Source organism: Leptinotarsa decemlineata, unplaced genomic scaffold (genome assembly GCF_025532065.1).
Source record: "Leptinotarsa decemlineata unplaced genomic scaffold, Ldec_3_MD MMD2_tig00000505_RagTag_RagTag, whole genome shotgun sequence".
NCBI lineage: Eukaryota > Metazoa > Arthropoda > Insecta > Coleoptera > Chrysomelidae > Leptinotarsa > Leptinotarsa decemlineata.
In genome coordinates, this window is record NW_027412549.1 from 5,886,736 (window position 1) to 5,911,142 (window position 24,407).

The following is a 24,407-nucleotide window of genomic DNA, read 5'->3' on the forward strand; positions in this document are numbered from 1 at the left end:
TTTGCTGCAGTTACCGTAGCAGACTAAGCAATAATTTAAACTTGAGTAAACATAGGCATAGTAGTAGCCTAATAAAATATTAATGGGTAAAGAATTTGACTGATTTTTTCTGCACAATAGATTTGAAAGATATTTTGAAATAACTGCCGTCATCGCCTGTTCTTATATTGGAAAAAGTCTATATATATTCTGAATTAATTCCTTATATTCAACGTATATCGCAAAAACAACCGAACGTAAACGTTAATCGATGACCTTTCAGATAGAAAATATCCGAGAGAAACGTTCCCGAGCATAATTTCATTTGAGTTTATATTAAATTCTGTTCTTATTTTCGTATATATTTTTCCACAAACTACTTCGGAAACGATTTTGACATATTTCCCTATCACAGTAGCTTTTTCATAGTGAATAACATACTGAAAACTAATTCTTTACTCCAACCTTTATTTAGCCTACGGTATAACTTGTGAGAAGTACCTGATCAGGTGTCAACTACGCGCTGCATTATGAAGTACTGTTCCCGAGTAGAAAGGACTTGATTCTCCGGGAGAAGGAAATATTAAGAGCAGATAGTTGTTAGTTCACAGATGGATCGAAAACACCTTCAGGTTCTGGTGCAACTGTTTTCAGTCGCAAACCCAGGATAGACATATCAACCTGCATAGGAACGTATGCGACTATATTTCAAGCAGAAATTTATGATACTGATTTGTGTGCGGAGACATTGGAAGAATCTAACCTCATGCACATGTCAATAAAAATATTTTCGGACAGTCAAGCGGCGTTGGCTCCTACCAAGCAACGTCTAAATTGTTAGCAAATTGCCAAAAGCAACTCTTCTCGACAGAAAGACTTAACAGATTGTCTGTTGTCTGGATTCCCGGCCATACTGGCCTGAAAGACAATGAGGCTGCTGACTCCCTTGCAAAAGAGGGTGCCGCAAGCAGCTTCATCGGACTAGAACCTGTCATTTTCATCGCTTTAGGCTTTGCTAAACCAACATTGAACATCTGGATGGCACAAATGATTTTGGCACCTTCCTTGTCTGTTTGAATTTCTACCACTTTCCAAAATGATCGTTCTCTGAAAATATTTTCCATAAGAGAGAACCAAATATAAAGGGTTATTTTTCGTTAAAAATAATGAGTACTAGTGGCTTTTTTCAAAAAATTGAATGGCAAGAATTCTTCTATTAAATATTTTCACCTATTTGCAATTTTGAGACAAAATTAGCCAATTAGCCAATTAACATATTGATCAACACCATACAATAGATTATTCAGGCATGCCGGTATATCGGTATCACTTGAACAAAATTTGAATTAGTGAAATATGAGGATCTGATTTTTGTTAATGAGTTTGTGTTTTCAAGGTATTTCAACGAATATTCTTGCCTATTTTGTGATTATTAATACTGATTTTTCACTTACAGGGACATTTGGAACCTTGAGCCTCTCGAACATTACATCCAAATCTTCTTCCAGTTTATCACGGCTCACTTCTCTGAGCGCGGTGATTATCCACGATCTATCGTTATCGTCAACTAAGCGATCGTAATATACTCTGAGGACTTCATGAACCCAAAGTCTCTTCATGGCCATCATATCTTCCATAGCCTCGGGAACGGAAAGAAGAACCCCCTACATATTGATCATTGGTTATTAACTTAACAAAGACCAGACCTACCTTAGATAATAGTTATTATAGAAATAAGTTTAGGTATTCTTCTGGCATTCAATGAACTGAGTGTATGGTGAAAAAAAAAGTAGTATGGTTTTCATTTGATGTAGAAAGTGAAGGTTTTCACAAAGATTATCATGTTGGTTGAATGTATTATTATTTATGCAGCTTGTTGAAAATTACTTTCAATCCAATGTGACTTCTCATTTGACATTTAAGCTATCTTCGTCAGATGCTTTCGGGCATTCAACGGTCTCTTTATCTAATTGACACAACAAAGTTGTGAAAACTTTGTTCAAGTGACACAACCTCATTATATTCAATTGATCTAAGTTTAACATAAATTGAAATCACAAAAGAGAATTAATTACATTAACATCCCATGTTATTTCCTTTCACCAAAATACTGGATTACTTGGTCTATATAATATTTAAATTGTAAATTGGAAGGTATATGTACAAAAAATAAAACCCAAAGTCATTCCTCTTTCTGATATTTTGTAAAAAGTTGTGATGTCCCCCTTATTTTTATGAAAAATGATTATTTTTCACTTATTTACTCCAAATTCATTTGAATATTACTGGAGTTTTTCCCAACACCAAATCCTTATTTTTAACACCTCGACACGTGTTTCGATCACCAAGTGATCATCTTCAAAGAGTAAGATTAAACTGGAAACTAACGCGAAGCTAACGATATTTATGCTATATAGATATCCCATACAGGTAAACCATCCAGGTGTACCACCCATACAGGTATACCAACCTGAATTAATTTTACAATTTTGCCTTATCTATTATTTTACAATATATGTTTAACTATTATAGCTGTATATAAAAAAATTTTCGGCTATATAAAAATTAATTTCAAAATATTGCCTATCTAAATTTATTTTTGCAATGTATCCTTATGTAGTAATCAGTAAACCCAACAACATTATTTTAACAAGCTATATAGTTTGCTCTTTGGTCCGTATAATACAGGAAATAGCAGCCACTAACGGTTTCTCGAGGGGTATTATAGATGGCATAATAAGGAAGAAGAAGTTTAGGTTAAGAATGAACGAAATCTCGACTTTCAGAAAGGACAAAAATCAATATAAATACATCTCAGTTCCATACCACCAATATACGAAGACCTTTGGAAAGATTTTCAAGGAACTAGGTATGAAGGTGGTTTTAAAAACAAGTCATACACTACAGAGCCTTTTGGGAAGTCCAAAAGACAAAGTCGAGAATTCGGAAAAGTCTGGAATTCATGAAATTGAATGTAAGAACTGCGATGCAAAATATTATGGACAGACAAAAAGATCTATTAAAGTAAAATATAAGGAACACATAGCACACTTGAAATATGGAAGACCTGAAAAATCATCAGTCGCCCATTATATTTTGCAACAAAACCATTCCATAGACTTCAGTTCATTAAGATTAGTTAGACAAGTTAACAACAACAGGCAACTAGATGCCTATGAGAGTGAAATAAGTAAACACAATAATATAAAACAGCTATAACAGTTAAACATATATTGTAAAATAATAGATAAGGCAAACTTGTAAAATTAATTTAGGTTGGGATACCTGTATGGGTGGTACACCTGGATTGTTTACCTGTATGGGATATCTATATAGCATAAATATCGTTAGCTTCGAGTTAGTTTCCAGTTTAATCTTCCTCTTTGAAGATGATCACTTGGTGATCGAAACACGTGTCGAGGTGTTAAAAATAACGATTTGGTGTTGGGAAAAAACTCCAGTAATATTCAATATTCATTACTACACCAAAGGTTCCAAACAGTGTATCATAAGTACCAAATTCATTTACCTGATCCCCATTTGGGGCTCTACAGCCAAAATATTTTGAAAAATATTGCAATACAATATGATAAAATGTATTTAGAAATCATCTGAAACCGACTGTAGATTCATATAGACCAAGAATTTTTTCTATATTCAAATTCTGCATAAGTTGAGAATACGTATATTTATACACGACTACAGAAACTCCAACACAAAATTCATAAAAATCAAAGATGTCCATATCTATAATACCAGGCAAATGAACTGTTTCAAATTAGACCAATTCAACAAATCATTATCAGAGTGAGGTATTGTTATTCATAATGGTTGACCAGAAAGAATAAAAAACTACAAATCCACAGAGAAATTCAAAAACAAACATTTTTTTGAGAAATGTACTGAAAGCAGAAGTCGCCTAGAGTGACTTTGTGATGATTTCTAAAAGTAATCACTCTCACTTTCCGTTATTCACATCTAAGGTAGTTTTCTTTCGTACTGAAGGGACAAGAAAAACTGATAGCTTTCAACACAAGCTACTGTTAAATCAAAAGTTTCTATAGTGTCTTCTCCTAGTTTATATGCAGGTTTGAACAAACAAAACCTTGCAACTTTTTCTCAAAAGTTTGTGATCATATAACAATTTGGACTGTGTCTTGCAGTGACATTTTGAATCAAGTGGTTTTTCTTTTATCTGATTTCTAAGCAACGATTAACTGAGGTTGATTCCTCAGTTGTTTGGTTACAAAAAACACTCAATGAAGCTTCACAAAAAGGTGAAACTCTGAACTATTCACACCTTAAGTTCCTATGGCAACTTTGTAGGTAGGTATATCCTTAGTTCTAACGACTTCTCTTCCTTAGAGAGTTCAAATTGTGTGTTTTCTCAGCTTTTTTGAATATTTATTTCTGTTGTAAATTCTTCTTATTGTGATCCTTGACCTTGTCAAAGCTGTCATAGTAGATTGATATAGTGGTTGACATCCTAAATATTACCCCATGTGTTGGTTCAACATAAACCAATGTTTACGATTTGTCGGTTCTCTCCACTTTCATGTCTAGAAACGTTTATTCATTTTGAAATTTCTTGTTTATTGTTGATGTTATTAAATATCTCATGCTGTTGAAGCCTCTCAGAAAAAAGTCTTGTTATTTATCTCGATGGTTTCATACTATAGAGGTGTCGTCGGTAAACAGAAACAAAGACTCCATGAATTGTGTTTACTGAATACTAGGTGAAGTCCTACATCAATGAAGACAAAAGGTAATTGAAAGTTTGTCTGAAGGTGGTTGACAATGTTTCGTGGTCTATTACATCAGTTCGGACTTCCATTGTCTAATATAATATAAATTGATTTGAAATCCCTGAAAAACATTGAAAAGATTAACCGAAAATAACAATTTTATTAAACGAAAAACAGTTCGAACTGATGAAGTAATTGAAAGTGCTGAATGAAAAGTACAAGAAGAACATTCAGCGAAGAGAAACCAAGAAATTGCGAAGAACTGCGCGTTTCAGAAAGGAAAAGGAGAACTCCCACTTAATTGATCTACAAGTAGTCTTGAGGCGTCAGAAATAACTCTGTATTACAACCGAAACTTTTTGAAGTTACTCCGTTTGAAATCATATTCCTCTTCTTTTCAATATTACTTTTTCATATAACATTGAGATTTAACTTATGTTAATTCCATCAATTACGTTCGTTTTTCCAAATTCCATATTTTAAATTAATTTATAGTAGAAATGCATTCAATAAAATGCATCTATTCTTCAAAAGTCGAAAATATTTCAAATTTTGCTTCCAATAAACAATTTTTTTCTAACCTGACTAACAGTTACATTCATTTACTCAGTTAACAACAAATGTGGACTTATTTTTTGTTCGAGGTTGTTAAGAACATCGAAAAATTTTTCATTGAATATACAATAATTCCCAAACATGTTTTCAATACCAACTCCTATTTTGTAAAATTATTTTTTATGTTTTTCTACCAATACTTTTAATTTTCTCGTACAAAGAGATATAACAATATATTTCAAAATATGATCGTGTTCAGCGAAATGGCTCGGTTATTACTGATAAAACCTATACGAGCATTCATGGCTCCTGAATAAATCAAGGATTCAATAAAATAACAAATACCTGTATGACCCTGGAGAAATCTCTCAAATTGAAGAGATAGTGAGACTTGGCGGGCGTGGGTAGCAGGTTTACCCTCGCCATCTTGTAGATGTCCAAAGTAGCAAGAACAATTTCCTCAATGCAAGGATCAAAGTCTTTGGAGAAGCCCCTAGAGAACGTTCATTATTAATATTGAAAAATTACTCATGGAGAGCGCTCATGAAAAGAGGTAATTTCGTTTTCGTTGCTTTAGTTCCGGATTCAGCCAAGATTAGGAACGTGCTTTTGAAATACGGTGCTTTTGATCTATTCAGGCTTGTGCTGGTGCTGGGTATTTCATTAGCAAAATTATATGTTGAAGTAAAACAATAGAAAAAGTAACTTTGATTGAACATTTGTGATGATTATTCATTAATGGAAAGTATAATATATAAGAACCCAGAAATTAACTGAATGCAATACTATATGGCACTGGGAAATTATGAAAATTGTAATAGTGTATAGTATAGTAGAAAAGGTTGAGTTTTCCTATCAATAAAATGGGTATGGACTTCTTTTCATTCATCATCATACAGCATAGTGAGTAAGAGGTCCTTTCAAAAATTAATGATAGTAGGTTTGTTCTGGTTCTACAAAATTCAGGTTCTAGGACGTCAGGATTATGCGCAATTGATATAGAGCGTTCGGGTTTATTGAGCATAAGTTCGGATTGATAAATCCTCTGTTCTGATTTCGACTGCGAAGTGATCCTAAACTGTCTTGAACCATTACGAATCGTTCTTGCTCTCCAGGCTGAACTGTTGAGAACTGTTCCCGTTGCTCATGCGCAATCATGTAGAAATTTGTTTGGGCTATTTTCTAGGATGTTTTTTTTATTTATTTAATTTAAATAATTGATGACTGAGGTTAGATAACATTTGAACTGACTACAAGTATACGCTACATAACAAAATGGACATGATCAACAGTATTTTCTCGTCTCCATCTCTTCATATATACGATAGGTGGCACAGTGGTCTCCTCAAAATGGGTTCTGATTTAACCAAGTGTCCGACACTATTTCGGACTGTTTGATATTTTTTGTTTGTACGCATCATGTCTTGCCCAGTTTCCAAACAGTTTCGGATGTTAGATCCAGAACAAACCTAGTACTTGGCCTGAGAAAATGTCATTTGTGAAGGGTAGAAAGGTTTCACTTCAAATAATAATTGATTGGTTAACCAAAGTTAATATATTCATTTAACACCTACAATCTGAATAAAAAACATTATTGATGCTGTTTTTAAACACTAACTCTACAGGATCAGCCTTGGCTGAAAAAATCAAAGAATTGATCATGACTAGTTAGATATACGCCATACTCGTGAACAGAACAGAATCACGATTCTTCAAGATGAACGCTGGGACTTTCCTCAGGGTGGGATACGCTTTCTCTTTTGTGATAACTCCTGATGGATATTCTGTTTGATGACATTGTCATCCAGAATAGGACCTAAAGGAAGCAGATGTCTGTAAAATGTAACTCCATTTACAATGGAGGTAAAATATCTAAGTATTATCCTCGATGAAAAATTCATCTGAAACGCTCACTTAGGAAAAAATTCGCACTTAACAAGTGAATTAATTGACTGGTAGCCGAAAGTTTCACAAGCTTGTCTATCTCTTCTCCACATCTTCCTGGAAATAAAGGCTAGATGAAAAGCATACAAAATTGTACATATTGCCAATTGCAAAAAATAAGCTTATGCGGGGCAGAGCAAACTACTGGCTGGAGTAACAGCATTCTGGGAATGCTTCCAACTATCAACTAGGAACTGTCTTATACAGTTCTGTTTCCGAAAAGTGTTATTGAACGCATTTTCGACGTTGGTTTACGAAATTCCGTTTCGGAGATTTTTGCCTCGAAGATGAGCCCCGAAGTGGTTGACGTACAGTAATCCAGAATGATAATTTGAGGACCCTGGTGGAGACAGACCGATCACAAACGGTGCGTGGGATGGCGGAAGAACTGTACGTCAGCTCCCATACAGTTTTTGATGGTACTGGAATGGTCAAGAATCTGGAAAAGTGGGTGCCCCATGATTTGAATGATCGACAGAAATTGTCATAATTCGAGGTAAATTCTTCTTTGCTTTTCCACAACCAAACCAATCCTTCTTTGGATAGGATCACCACGTGTGATGAAAAGAGGATCCCTTACGACAACGGGATACGTTCAGGAAGATGTTAGGACACGCATCAGCTACCCAGGTACTACCCAGAGGCGAACATCTACCAAAAAAGGACCATGGTTACTGTATGGTGGTCAGCAGCAGTGTACCGAAAATTTGTCAGCAGCAGCCGGTACTGGTCAACAGAAGAGACCCGATCCTGCTTCACGACAACTCCCGTTTATATGTTTCACAAATCATCATCCGAGAATTAAACGAGTTGAGCGTCAAAGTTATACCTCACTCACCATACTCCCCAGACATTTCGCGAACCGACTACCATCTTTTCAAGCACTTCGATAACTCTCTCACCGGAGAACCTTCGCCAATCACGACCAGAATCATGAAAACGGACAAAGTAATCTAACATAATTTTGTTCTGTAGAGCATTAAAATCAATACCTTTTTGGGCGTCAAAAATGTTATTCACAACTTAACTGAACCAATATTGTTTTTTTTTGTTTTTTTGTCTCATCCTATATGAAACATTACTGCATTAGGGTCGCTGAAAAACTCGTTTTCCAGAATACTGCCAAAATATATCACGAAAATAAGCGTAGCAAATTGAATGTGGTACGATCACGTCAGTTTCGAATAACTCCGGGCAAAGACAATATTGGAGAAGAGCGAGCGAGTCTTCTGACATACGTGTCTCGTATTATGTTAGGAGCGCGAGGAATTTTTAATAAAAATTCAAGTTTGAATTCCGCGGTGAAAATAACGACTGAAATGGAAACATGGTTGACAGACAAAAATTTTTCTTATCCCATTCATAACGGATTTCCCAAAGCTAATTAAATCCAATGATCAAAATCAAATTTTGATTGTATAAAAAGCACGAAGTTTGTTGAATTACTGATTTTTATGAAGGAAAAAATTTCATTTTGTGGATCTTCCTTGGGATTCGCGCCTTCCACAATTCGAAAAAAATAAAAACTGAAATGGAAAACTTTATAGTGGTGTAGAAATAAGAAAAGAAAAACAAAATATATTGCCCAACAGATGAATACATTTACAGGAGAATATATAATATAATAATTCAGTATAAATGGAGGCTACTTAAGCTAAATATATAACAAAAGATTAACATATTTGACAAATTAAGAAATGAATTCACATTGATCGATCGAATTAAGAAAAAAGATAACAAAATCAAAATTTGGACAGATTTTCAATATGTCTGCGAATAAAGAAGATATAGACAAAAAGTAATTTGGGATTTTTTGGTTTTTCCTGTATATCTCCAGAACCAAAAGAGCTATATTCGATTTTTTTACATAATTGAATAGGTCTTTAAAATACACAACTTTACCACAATTTAACCGACACTTTATCTCTTATCGTCTACGAGATCCCCATGTACAGAAACGAATTTTTATAGCCCTGTATATACAGGATGTAACTAAATAAGTATAAAACATTTAAGGAGGTGATTCCTCATCGGAAAAAAAAGGATCTTTCATATGAAGAAACTTCATTGGAGCATCCCTTGTTAAGATACAGCCCCTTAAAGGGGGTACATAAAATGTGTATAACAATTTTTTTCACAAGCACTAAAAAAGTTACAATATTGAAATTAACCTGACGTTTTGTACTATCAAAAAGAAACTTCGCCAGGAATTTATTTGGTTCACCCCATGGTTGTGAGGGGTGGAAAACGCAACCCCTAAAATTTATTTCCAATGTAAGATACATCGTCATAAATGCGGAAATACGAAACTAATCTATCTAGTAAGTCGCTATTAGCGATAGTGACAATTAAATTGGTATGACGCTGTAATTTTGTGAATTTTTGAAATTGAATTAATAATAATTGTGTGTTGTTGTTCTGTTCTTGATTTGTTACTTTAATAATTCACTTGTTATTAAAATGGCATACACAAATGAGGAAATGGCTGATAAGCATTACGTTTACGACCTGTCGCCGGGGAATGGGTTAGAAGCTTCTAGAAGATATGCTGAAATGTATCCTCAACGGCAGCATCCTTCACATAGAATATTTGCTCCACTTCATCAACGATTACGAGAATATGGTTCATTCGACAAAAGAACGCAAAATTGTGGTCGCCATCGAGAAGTAAGAACACCACAGCTTGGGGAAGCAGTACTTAATTTGATTGAAGAACAACCTACTACCAGTACTAGAAAAATTGCTTTCCAGCTAAATGTTGATCATATGACGGTTTTTCGAATTTTAAAGGAACAACTCTTATACCCTCACCATCTGCAACGAGTACAGGCACTGTTACCGCGAGACTTTTCGAACCGTCTTGAATTTTGCAATTGGATGCTGGAAATGATTAGAAGAAATTATGACTTTCTGAAGATGATAGAATTTACAGAAGAATGTAGTTTTTCTCGGGACAAGGTTATTAATTTTCATAATTACCACATATGTGCTGATGAAAACCCTCACGCTCTTGTCGAAACTAACCATCAAGAACAGTTTTCTCTTAACGTGTGACTCGGAGTTATTGGGGATGATTTAATTGGGCCTCATTTCCTACCTCCTCGATTAAATGGTGAGGCATACGTTCAATTTTTAAGAGAAGTGCATCCAGTACTGCTGGAAGTTCCTTTGGGCATCAGGAATATTTGAACGAATACATGGCTCAATGCGCCGACGTCTAGACGCATGCGTAATGTCTGAAGATATACAAATTGAACATTTACTATTATTTCTACATGTTGTGTGTTTTGTTATTAATAAATTAGTTTTGTTTATTACCCTCCGATCATTTAATGCAGGTACTAACTACAAAATAACAATAAATCCAGTTTGCATTTATGGCGATGTATCTCTGTAGTTGTTCGTAAAATAATTTTTTGCTGCGAACTGGTTTATTTTGGTCAAAAAACCCAAGAGACACTTTTTGTTTAGAATGACACAGGCTATCGGAAATAAATTTTTAAATGGTAAACAAATAATAAGACAAAAAGTTACATTGGAAATAAATGTTAGGAGTTGCGTTTTCCACCCCTTACAACCATGGACAACCATAGCACAAAACAAGGTGTAACACCTCTTGAAGCGAAGCAGTAACTCGTCTTGATAATGCCATCTGAGATGATGGCGAAACGTCGACTATCGAATAGTACACAACGGATGAACACCCGGAAAAACAACACATATATATATATATATATATATATATATATATATATATATATATATATATATATATATATATATATATATATATATATATATTCCAGCAGCTTGACTGCATTAACCTTTCTCGATTTCATATCATTTCTAGAAACATGTGGATTCGTTTTCCGATGAGATTTCAGGTTAGCTTTCCAAATTTCTGCTACCGCAGTTGTCGGTTGATTCGTCAAACCACCAACAGTGACATAAAAACTTGTCAAGTTGACTTGGATGTCACACTAATAGGTGGTTCCACTTATGTCTCGCTTGCGTTTGAGCAGTTATTTTTATTAACTACTTTTCTTGGTTATTCACATTTTGTCTTCAATCGAGAACCGCCTGCCCGGTACTGATGATGCCCAATAGGTTGAACCAGCTGTCTACCGGTGGCTCTTAAATTGAAATCAATATGGGAGTGATCAGAATGGTACTTATCTATTTATCTTTTGATTTCCATGGAATTATTTTCCAGCAGCTTGACTGCATTAACCTTTCTCGATTTTATATGGAATGAATAGCAGTGTCCCCAGTACTGATCCTTGGGGCACCCCAGGCTTTACAAGTTTATATTGAGATATTGAATTATTACATTTCACTACTTGATAACGATTAGATAAATATGTCTCATTGAGAGACAAGGATCTCCCTCTGAAACCATAGTAGTATAATTTCGCCAGTAGTATGTTATGTGAAACATAGTCGAAAGCCTTATAGAGGTCACAAGGCGTGATTGACGTATGAGTGCTGATGCTCATGCACATGAACATGAACAGTTCCAAGAATGTGAACAAAACTTTCATTTTGGGTAACATTGTAGGAAATATTGTGTTAGAATATTTAGATATTTATGAAACAATTTCGTTATAGCCATAAGTTCTTCCATTTCCTCGGTAACTCTAAGGTATAACAATATTCCAATACATATGGTTCGCAATATTTTAATTCTATTCAATACCAACATCAATGTATAACTTACATATATGCCGCTATATAAATAATATTACTTTAATTATATTGCGAGTATGAATTATCTATCATTACCCTCTTACAGTTCAACTTCAGATAACCAACCTACATATAGAAACACCTAATGAGATAATGTATATGGTGCTGAGGAGCTTGTCCACAATTTTTAATCTGCTAAATATAATTATGATTTTACTTTTCGTTACTCCCCGTATATTGTCTATAGAGAAGATCTATTTTGCAAGCAAAAACAGGTATTTGAATTTGAAATAATGTGAATGAATGCAACGGTGAGTGGAGAATACATTACCTTGTATCCAGATGCCAGAGCATAATCCTGCTAAATATGTTAATCAGGACATTATCCTGAAATTCGTCAATGCAAATATGATTGAAGTGCCTCGTAAATCTTGGAGTAACAGTGTTACCTCCCCCACCCGGTGGGCACATAGCACACATAAACTGAAACAAAAAAAACGTTCATGAGTTGAAAATTATAAAAATCCCCATTTCCAGTTGTTTTTTTTCATATTCAATAAGTACATGCGGCATATCAAACAGAACTTTTCCACAAAAGTCGTTATATTATTCAACATTTTCATCAAACGTCAAAAATTCGTGATATTTTGTAAATGACTTTATTTCACTTTGAAGTTTATCTCTTAACTAATTTAAATTATTAAAATGGTTACGGTTCTACTTTTCGTGCCGGTGTCACTACCTATTTTGTCACTGTCCTAATTTTTCCAAAGATTTGAATTTTTCACGCTCGAGGATTCTGTCCTACTGAAGCTATATCAACTTTGTATCAGAAATATGCAGTGGGTCCGAAAATACTCAAAAATTTGGAACGTTCATAATCTAATAAAATAATGATAATGTTCATTCATTTGTCAGTACATTGGTTGAAAAGTTACTTGCAGAGAAGTTTGACATTTTTAGGCCTCTTTTGTGCACTCAATTTTTATTTTCCAATACTTTGTGAGTAAATGAAATGAAACTAGCAATTTTCTTCATTTTTTGTTACATGTCAACTCCAAATAAAATCTGGTGAATTATGTCATAATCCAGTAACTTTGTCGCCTGAAAGTATGGGGTAGTATGCGTCAAATCCGGTAATTCTGATTTTTCGCAGACTTGTTTGTGATGTTGGCCAATATTTTTTTCGTTTCAGTTGTTGACTGGCTGCCCATAACATGAGTGCCGTTTGAACTCAAAATCTATAGAATGTCTGATCCCAGTCCCAGCCTGGGTTTGTGTTTCATATGTAAGGAGACTTAGAGTGAAGGTCAAGTGCGCCTAGAGAAGGGAAGAGGTGTAAGAACATAGAAGAACATCAGCGTTTATTGAAGGGCGTAAATGATATATATGTGCACAGTACTTGTGAGATGAAATACAACAATCCGAAGTTGATCAAAGAATCTGTTAGCAGTGGAAAATCAAATATTACGCCATCAAAGGCCACGAGATCAGTCTCTGAGCAATTCAATTTCAGAGAACATTGTTGTTTATGTGGAGATAAAATAACTAAAGTGTTCCTTGTGGCAAAAAGAAAGAAGAAGCTAGAAAACCAGGACAATGTCATTACTGCGGAAAAGTTGTCTCTCAGTGCAACAATCTTGAAAGCAGCTGAGAAACATGGTGATGAATGAGCTCTTAAAATGAAAGAGCGTATATCTGAAAACAGATTTGGTAGCCCTTGATGCCAGATATCATCGGTTTTGCCAAACAAAGCTCTACCAGGCACCACCAACATGAAAGTCCAGGGGAAATCATCAGCAACCCACAGTTGATAAGGCCATGGAAAAGATTTATTCATGTCTGGAAGAGAACGCTGTTCTCTCTAGATGAATTCATAGACCAGATAGAAGGAGAACGACTTCAACTACGAACAGTATCGTTGAGGGACTCTTCAAACACACGACTGTTTGTTTCAGACACACAAGTCATAACATTCTCACCAGTACATGGTATAATAGTAGAAGCTCAGATCCTCAAGCAGAAAGACTACGCGTGGTGAAAGCAGCTGCTGAACTCATATGAGAGGATATACGGTCGCAAGTATAGGATACAACACAATTCACACACTAAATTAATTTAATTTTTTGATTCAATTTCCTCCAAATGAACTTATTAACTTTTGTTGGACTTATCTTATTTACTTCAGTATTCGTAGCGAAATAAATAAGAGACAAAATCAAAGATGAAATGGTTTTATTTCAAAACGGACTTTTATTTTTAAAACATGTGTTCTATTACATAAATGAGAATTTATCAATTATTCTACATTTTCCTTCTTCCTCTTCGAGTTGTTTATTTCAGTGTCTTCCTAGTTCATTCTTTACCCTTAAACAACATCGTTCATACTTTTCATTTCCTTTTTTTAACATACCATCATAAAAATCTTTGATGGTATAATCAGGGTCAAAATTAAATTAATCAGAAAGACAGAATTGCAAAAAATTGCGAACTTTGAAAGGCTTAATCTCGGAAACTATTGGGTCTACAGAGACAGTAAATTTAGTCTACTTCAAAAACTAGTTCTTCAGGATTTTAATCGCCAAAATTTGAAAAAACTCGATTTTTTCGCTGTATTTTCGATTTCTGACAAAGTTGCGTTCGGCACTAGAGGTCAGAACTTCCGTATTTGACGCATACTGTGATGTACAAAGTTACTGGACTATCAGTCGATGAATTGATACCTCCCTACACAAACAAATGTGTTTTGATAAAAAACGGATTCATGTTAAGTATATTTCATTCACAAACACACACTTAAAAGGATATATTAAATATGTTGAGTAAGATTCCTCAGAGGAGTATGATACACTCCATGAAAAATCATTGACAAATTCTTCAATGATGTGAAGGGATAGTCTCCTTTGCTGACCTATGAAACAATTAAAAAAACACGCTATCAAGGGTTAGTGGAGATGGTATAATGTTTTGCATTCAAATCATCAGAGCAAATGTTATCAACAACATACACATACATATTGAACTAATAAAACCACTGATTTGTCATTGACGTGAAGTTATCCACAGATTTCTGGCCACACATGCCGACGTAGAGGAAAATAAAAATCTGTGGTTGGGATACAACCGTACTAATATCTGTGGCTGGAAATGCCTATTCACTATAGGTTGAACGTGAAATTATTAAGACTATTTGGTGTTTAACATTTTTATAGAGTCTTGAGTAGATTGAGGCGTTGATAATCCTTTTCTAATCAACAATACAGATTTAGGGAAAAATAAAATTGAAAATATTAGACTTATTTTCCAATACCCCATATAGAAATGATATCCGATGATGTGCGTCCATCAAAATCACACAACTTCCATAGTTTTTTGAGAAGATTAACTTGGTGATAACATTTTTCTTGTCATCTAAACAGATTTCGAAAAAGAAATTGTTGAAACAATCAGACTCATTTTTTGAGATTCCTTGTATTCATGAAAATCACACAACCCTTATAGAATCTTGAATAGATCAACACAGTGAAAACCGTTTTCTTGTTACCCATACAGATTTCGAGAATAAAATTGTTGAAACGATCAGACTAACTTTTCAAACCCCTTGTAGAATTGAAACCAGATGATGTGCGTACATAAAAATCGCATAAGTCTTATGGAATCTTGGGTAGACTGACGTAGGGATATCAATTTTCTTGTCACCCGAACAGATTTCGAAAACAAAAATGTTGAAACAATCAGACTCATTTCTTGGGATTCCTTATAGAATTGGAACCAGAAGATGTGCGTTCATGAACCGAAAACGGTTTTCACTATATCGATCTACCCAAGATTCTATAACAGTTATGTAATTTTCATGAACGCACATCTTCTAGTTCCAATTCTACAAGGTGTTTTAAAAAGTGAGTCTGATTGTTTCAATATTTTTTCTGGAAATCTGTATGGGTGACAAGAAAACGGTTTACAATATATCGATCTACCCAAGATTCTATAGGAGTTGTGTAATTTTCATGAACGCACATCTTCTAGTTCCAATTCCACAAGGTGTTTTAAAAAGTGAGTCTGATTGTTTCAATATTTTTTCCTGGAAATCTGTATGGGTGACAGGAAAACGGTTTTCACTATATCGATCTACTCAAGATTCTATAACAGTTATCTAATTTTAATGAACGCACATCTTCTGGTTCCAATTCTACAAGGAATCTCAAAAAATGAGTCTGATTGTTGCATAATTTTTTTATCGAAATCTGTATGGGTGACAAGAAAATAGTTTTCACTATATCGATCTACCTAAGATTCTATAACAGTTGTGTAATTTTCATGAACGCACATCTTCTAGTTCCAATTCTACAAGGTGTTTTAAAAAGTGAGTCTGATTGTTTCAATATTTTTTCCTGTAAATCTGTATGGATGACAAGAAAACGGTTTTCACTGTGTTTATCTATCCATGATTCTATGAGATTTGTGTGATTTTCATGAAAGCACATCTTCTGGTTCTAATTCTACAAGGAATCTCAAAAAATGAGTCTGATTGTTTCAACATTTTTGTTTTCGAAATCTGTTCGGTTGACAAGAAAATTGTTATCGCTACGTCAATCTACCCAAGATTCCATAAGACTTAGGCGATTTTCATGCACGCACATCATCTGGTTTCAATTCTACAAGGGGTTTGAAAAGTTAGTCTGATCGTTTCAACAATTTTATTCTCGAAATCTGTATGGGTAACAAGAAAACGGTTTTCACTGTGTTGATCTATTCAAGATTCTATAAGAGTTGTGTGATTTTCATGATTACAAGGAATCTCAAAAAATGAGTACAATAATTTCTTTTTCAAAATCTGTTTAGATGACAAGAAAAATGTTATCACCAAGTTAATCTTCTCAAGAAACTATGGAAGTTGTGTGATTTTGACGGACGCACATCATCAGATATCATTTCTATATGGGGTATTGGAAAGTAAGTCTATTTATTTTTCCCTAAATCTGTATTGTTGATGAGAAAAGGATTATCAACGCCTCAATCTACTCAAGACTCTATAAAAATGTTAAACACCAAATAGTCTTAATAATTTCACGTTCAACCTATAGTGAATAGGTATTTCCAGCCACAGATATTAGTACGGGTGCTAATAATTTTGTATCCCAACCACAGATTTTTATTTTCCTCTACGTCGGCATGTGTGGCCAGATATCTGTGGATAACTTCACTCCAATTGATTCGGCAACGTGACTTATTAACAAAGGGCGTAAATAAGACAATGCTTTTCGAAGACGTCGCTTTTTTTCTCAAAACAATAGACATCAAAAATCATGTATATTTATCGGGTTGCTAGCCCAGTAGAGTTGTTTCAGTCTGTAATTGGTAACATTTGTTCTGGTTTAAATGCAAAGAACAACTCCACACATCTCATAAGCGAGTTTTTCGAATTTTTTACAGAACTCATCGAAGGAATTGGACTGAAATGAAAACCTTCTTGTGAACCATTTTTCAAATTATAATCAATTTTTTGCTAAATAGAAATTGATAATCACTAAACATGTAGCCTGTAGTTTTTTTGAACTTCCAGTATTGGTTAACATTTGTTGTGTTACATACTATACCAGGGGTTCCCAAGTTTTTTGCACCTGCGTACCACTTGACTTTTTGAAAAGTATTGGCGTACCAGACCTAAATCATTTAATAAACGTATAATATTTACCCTTCTAAAAGTGTTCAATGGCTTTTTCATTCAAATTCCTGAGAAAACTTCATATTTATTGGTTAGATATTTGTTTATTTATAACATGCTTATAATAACGGAGAAATAAAAAGATTAAAATGGTATTAATTTACAGTTTTATTTATTACTCATAGGTCTAAAAACATAAAAATAAAAAAATATTAAAAAATCAGCAAAAAATTAATCACCATACAAAATATACTTTCGCACTGAATCTTCAGTGCGAAACTTGTGTTGTTTGCCTATGATTAAAATATCAACATTAGGAGTAATGGAACTTATCTTCACTCTTTAGTTCTCTTCAACACTTATTCTACTTTTATATTAATTTTTAATGTACAAGAGTTCATAAAATCCACTCTCACACAAGTAACTCGTAACAAACATCAAAAATAGCAGAGCTTACCGGAAGAGCAAAAGACAAATACTTCCGAAAAATTTTTTGAAGGCCTTTTAAGTGAACAATGATATCTGTAACGACATCTGGCATTGGAGATATTTCATTTTCTTCAAAACTGATGATATAGTGGGGAATGCAGATCAATTCTACTCCTATATTTCTGAACAAAACAGGATCAACTTTCTCTTGAAGGAGTTTATTCTGACACTGGCTGTGAATGTTGTTGTGTTTGGTCCCTGAAGTCCCAAGTTCAGTATGTTGAGTTTGTCAAAAATGTCGGCTAGGTTAGCCAATCTTGAAAACCATTCTTCATCAGCAAATAATTTTTTCATGTCCTGATTTTTTCACTTGAAAACATGAAAACTTCTGATCTCAGTTCAAAGAGACGGTTCAAAATTTTCCCGCGAGATAACCACCTCATTCATGTATGCAGGAGTAAAGTTTTGAACTTGCCACTCATTTCTTCATACATCAAGGATAATAATCTTGTATTTAGAGCACTAGCGTTTCACATCATCTGATACAACGGAGTTAAGATTTTCCGGCATACCTTTAGCAACTAATGCTTCTCGATGGATACACAATGCGTACTTTTGCCTTCAGGAGCAACTCCTTTCATTTTTGCTGCTAATCGTGTCAATTTTCTTGACATAGCTTTTGCCCCATCTGCACACAAGCCAATACACTTGGACCAGGGAATGCCTACTTTGAGGACATATTCACCAATTACCTTAAGTGGTTTGCAGAAAAAAAAACTCTTCTACCACTTCTTCATCATAATCAAATCGCACGAAAACAAGTAGCTGCGCCATGTTTGTAACATCAGTACTTTCGTCATCTTGAAATGCAAAACAAGTGCATTCTTGGAGTTTTAAAGCCAGTTGCCATTATGTGTGGAATATAACAACGTTCAAATATCCGCCACGGCTTCTCTGGGCATGAGTTATGTTGACTTTGAGGACCGCTGTGGTTTGTGGCTTATTTGCATTTACCTGGGACTTAATAAAACCCTACGAGAAAAAGTCTAACGAGTTCAAATCGCACGAACTCGGTGGGCAATTCACATCACTGTGTGGCTCGTAACACCGTACTGTTGAAACCAAATGTTGTTGGTATCCAATTCAGGCACAAGTTGGTATTCAAACACTGATAGTGTTCGCCGTTGACAATGATGGCCTGGCCAACGTTGTTTTCAATGAAATATGGACCGATGATGCCGTCAGCCCAAAATCGACACCAAACAGTGACTTTTTTGGGATACACTGGACGCCCTTGGATCTCATGTGGATTGGTATGGGTCGATACCAATCCACATGAGGTACGTGTTTGTTCACGTACCCTTTCATCCAGAAATGAGTCTCATGAGTTGCAAACTACTCCAGAGTCCATCCAACGAGCACACGCGTTGTCTATGGTGGTTTACCTTCAGTTCCTTAGCCAGTTGACTTTTCTACGGGTGCAGGCCCAACGCATATAGAAAAAAATAGCCAAGTTTTGATCTGCGAAAGGCCGAGTTTTTGTTAGAGACGCGAACTTGACTGCTTCGGATTCTCCTGCATGTTCTCATAGACAGCGGCGATGTTTTCGACAGACTTACGTTTCGTCGACGTACGGGTGTTGATCGATCTTTTACTGAACAAGTTGCGACACATATTTCGCTATACAATAGCTTTCTCAAGCGGTTTTTGTAAAACCCTTTATAGTGAAAATCATACAATAAACGGTATTAATGAGTTTTAATATGGATTTTTATCGAGTATCGGCCAGTTCTATTCGATTATAGAACCAGTTGACTCAAATTTATTCACCACATTACGGATAGTCCTCTCGGTGTGATCTATTTTAATAACACAATTTTAATATTTGTACATGTTGTCGAATGATATCATCAAAACTGATTAACTGAGGTTGTGGGCATAAAGGATCAAAGTGTTCAACTCATAACATTAACCCTAGCTCACCTGGATATCAATAAGCTTTATAGGAACCACCTCTTTCCTGTCATACCAAATTTCATGATCAAACCATTGTCTCAGCAATTCAATGGGTGGTTGGGCTCCATAAGTTTCCTTCAAAGGCATGTTTACATCATCCACAAAAATGACGCACTTCTTAGTAACAGGCGGACCAAAAACCCCTAAACATCATTCAAAGAACCAATCAATTATTGACAATAAAATATTATAACAAATATTATGAAAAACTACTAACACAGGAAAATTATTATCCAGCAAAACCAAATACAAGTACTTCTCCCAGTCACCAGAACTGAAATACTCTTCTCCACGCGAGTTTGACTAACCAAGTTGACATCTTCAGGATACGAAGAGAACAGTTGTCGTCATCGCCTGATGACGCCAGCTTGGTTAGTGAAAACCACGTCGAGAGGAGTATTGCAGTTCTGGTTAATGAGAAAAGTGCTTGTTTTGGATTTATTATACGCCAGATTCCAGTATTCCCTTTTATTACTCAGTAGCACCAGCTGAAACTCGAAAGTGTTCATAGAATTAATCATTCCCTTCGATAAATATGTGACAGTTCAATAGGGTACTAGGAGAAAAATTAACGTAGTTTTACCTTTTTTTCTCTTATCCAGTTTAGCCATGATTATATCTTGGGTTTGATTAGCAGTAGTTTGGGCTGAAAAATTTATGAAGAGCGGTAAGTATACGTGGGTATTGTTCTTCTTCAAGAGGAAATCCTGAAATACGAAATCATATTGAGAGGAAAACTCATAAGATAAAGAAGAAAGTCAATACGGTTCTGGAGACTCTTCCATGGAAATTGTTTTCTAATAAATACATAATATTTGATACACAAGCAGAGGTATTTTTCTCCATAAACGAAAACATGCAAGGACACACCTATATTCAAAAGTGACAATGTCGAAGATCCGAAGAATTACATGTTAATAGAATTTCACTAGTTCGGACTTCCATTGTCTACTATATAAAATGATTTGAAATCCCTGAAACAAGTAAAAAAGCATAATTAAAAAAGAATAGTTGAAAATAACAATTATATTAAGCAACAATAAACCTGAAATGAAATGATAGTGAAATAACCTACAAGTAAAAAATATAATGATTGAATAAATAAAAATTAAAGGAAAAAAATAATAAAAAAATAAAAAAGTGTAGAGATTCCAAGTCACGTTAGTTCACGACGTTTCGATTGTTGGTATCTACAATCGTCTTCGGGTGATGACTGGACTGATTCCTCCGAGAGATGACTATTTTATAGGCCGTTGAAATACTTTCACTTTCTCTACTTTCCATTTTCCGCTTCACTGATTCCGCGAGAGATGACCGTTTTGGCGGGAGTTGGTCATTTTTCGTTTGATGATGGGTTTCCATATGTTTCGTATATCTACGCTGGCCTGGCTGAATACGTTGTTGGACAACATGTATGCGGCTTCCTTAAATTTTCTCCTGAACCAATGTTCCTCTCTGTGCAAGATCTCAGCTTGGGACCACTCGATGTTGTGTTGATGGGTCCAAACATGGTCTGCTATTCCTGATTTGCTGGTTTCTCCTCGCTGTGTGTGCTTCTTGTGTTCGGCGATGCGAACATTCAATGGCTTCTTAGTTTCACCAATATAGGATTTTCCGCACTCACAGGGTATCCGGTAAATGCAATTCTTGGAATCGCAGTCTGCATTTGGGGGCCTGGTTTTCGTGAGGCTGCTACGGATAGTGTTACCGGATCTGAAACAAGTTCTAATCTTGTACTTGGAACCAATTCTTCTTATCCTCTCCGATAATCCTCTGATAATCCTCCGATAATCCTCTGATGAAGAAGGACGTTCCGCTTAGACCGATCATCAGCTCCAGAGATTCGGCTACTCAAAACTTGTCTAGATTTTTACTTCCCTTAATACAACCATTACAAGGAAAAACATCGTCTTTTGTGAAGAATTCAAGGCATTTTGTCGAACTACTAGGGTCAATTGAGGTTACACAGGAAGATCAACTAATTAGTTTTGACGTGGAAAGCCTCTACACCAACGTTCCGGTCGAAGAAGCACTCCAAATCATACAGAGAAAGCTATCCGAAGACGGGAACCTGAAAGAGAGAACGAATCTACCTATAGAAGTAGTTATGGAATTACTAGGATGCTGTGTACGAAACTGTTATTTCCAACTGAAGGACGAATTCTTCACACAAGATGAGGGACTGCCAATGGGATCGCCACTTTCACCAGTCATAGCCAACATATATATGGAGTGGTTTGAAACTCTGGCCATTGAAGAAGCCCACAAGAAACTTCGAGTCTGGTTGAGATATGTTGACGACACCTTCATAATATGGAACCATGGGAATACTGAACTAGACGCCTTTCTGAAACACATCAACAGCGTGAGACCTTCCATCACTTTCACAATGGAGAAGGAAATCCACAATGAATTGCCATTCTTAGACGTTTTGGTGAAGAGGACCGACACTAAGTGGGAAACATCTGTATACCGAAAACCCACTCATACGGGACAGTATCTGAACCACGAATCCAACCACCATCAATCAACAAAAAGAGGAATCATCAAGACTCTATTAGACCGTGCTTTTGGGCTCTGTAATACAAAGGAAGGTCTCGAGAAGGAACTAGACATCATCAAAAATGATCTTCAGCGGAATGGATACTCCAAAGCGATGGTAGAAAAGACTTTGGCTAAAAGACAACAGGAGCCTCGCAAGGAAGAGAAGCCGTCACAACCAGTGCTTGCACTTCCCTACATCAGAGGATTATCGGAGAAGATAAGAAGAATTGGTTTCGAGCACAACATTAGAACTTGTTTCAGATCCGGTAACACTATCCGTAGCAGCCTCACGAAAACCAGGCCCCCAAACGCAGACTACGATTCCAAGAATTGCATTTACCGGATACCCTGTGAGTGCGGAAAATCCTATATTGGTGAAACTAAGAGGCCATTGAATGTTCGCATTGCCGAACACAAGAAGCACACACAGCGAGGAGAAACCAGCAAATCAGGAATAGCAGACCATGTTTGGACCCATCAACACAACATCGAGTGGTCCCAAGCTGAGATCTTGCACAGAGAGGAACATTGGTTCAGGAGAAAATTTAAGGAAGCCGCATACATGTTGTCCAACAACGTATTCAGCCAGGCCAGCGTAGATATACGAAACATATGGAAACCCATCATCAAACGAAAAATGACCAACTCCCGACAAAACGGTCATCTCTCACGGAATCAGTGAAGCGGAAAATGGAAAGTAGAGAAAGTGAAAGTATTTCAACGGCCTATAAAATAGTCATCTCTCGGAGGAATCAGTCCAGTCATCACCCGAAGACGATTGTAGATACCAACAATCGAAACGTCGTGAACTAACGTGACTTGGAATCTCTACACTTTTTTATTTTTTTATTATTTTTTTCCTTTAATTTTTATTTATTCAATCATTATATTTTTTACTTGTAGGTTATTTCACTATCATTTCATTTCAGGTTTATTGTTGCTTAATATAATTGTTATTTTCAACTATTCTTTTTTAATTATTCTTTTTTACTTGTTTCAGGGATTTCAAATCATTTTATATAGTAGACAATGGAAGTCCGAACTAGTGAAATTCATCACGAAACATTGTCAATCACCTTCAAACAAACATGTTAATAGGTCTAAAATTTTTGAAAACATTTAAAAAAACATATAGATTTAATCCAAATCACTTTGGTTTTCTAAAAAAGTGGCACACAAATGGCACACAAACGTATTATTTTAGTCAGGATAATTATTTTGATAAAGGAAATCACTGTCTAAAAAAACATTCGTCTCCGTTGATTACACATTTCTTTCAAAAATTCTAGAGGAAACGGGAAAATCTGAGACAGTGAATCTTTGAACTGGTATTCTGCAAAGCGAACAATATGTACTCAAATATCTATTGTCCATACTCAGAATAATAGGCAGCATTATTTGTTTCATCTCGATGATGCAAACTCTGTGAAAAGATTTACATACGATTCAGTTTCCGCTTTTAATACATTGTCTGATCTAACACACTGTAAATCACTTGAAATGTAAGACATCATTTAAAAAAATGTTTTTATGCAGGAAATGAACGAATAAAATGTTAATTTTATATATATATATATATATATATATATATAATATATATATATATATATATATATATATATATATATATATATATATATATATTAATAATTAATAATAATTTTTTTGTGTGATTGTTATGTTAGTATGTTATTTCATGTTATATTATGTTAAATTGCGTTATGTTGATGTTATGTTATGTTATGTTATGTTATGAGTGTATGTAAATGTAATGTGATATAACTGAATATTTGTGAAAATCGTTCAAGTTGAATTATAATGCATGAATTTCGATCGAATCAAAA

The 24,407-nt window shown here is 35.0% G+C and overlaps 1 protein-coding gene across 1 annotated transcript in view; it reads right to left on the reverse strand.

The window, feature by feature from the left end:
• The window catches only part of Dhc36C (Dynein heavy chain at 36C), a 165,706-nt gene that overhangs the window by 86,957 nt on the left and 54,342 nt on the right, over positions 1-24,407 (reverse strand). The window contains exons 27-31 of the mRNA XM_074173808.1: positions 20,603-20,726; positions 19,987-20,162; positions 12,241-12,392; positions 5,625-5,772; positions 1,434-1,643 (exon numbers count right to left, since the gene is read on the reverse strand). Of these exons, the coding sequence (XP_074029909.1) occupies positions 1,434-1,643; positions 5,625-5,772; positions 12,241-12,392; positions 19,987-20,162; positions 20,603-20,726 (810 nt within the window). The remainder of the gene's footprint in view (positions 1-1,433; positions 1,644-5,624; positions 5,773-12,240; positions 12,393-19,986; positions 20,163-20,602; positions 20,727-24,407) is intronic.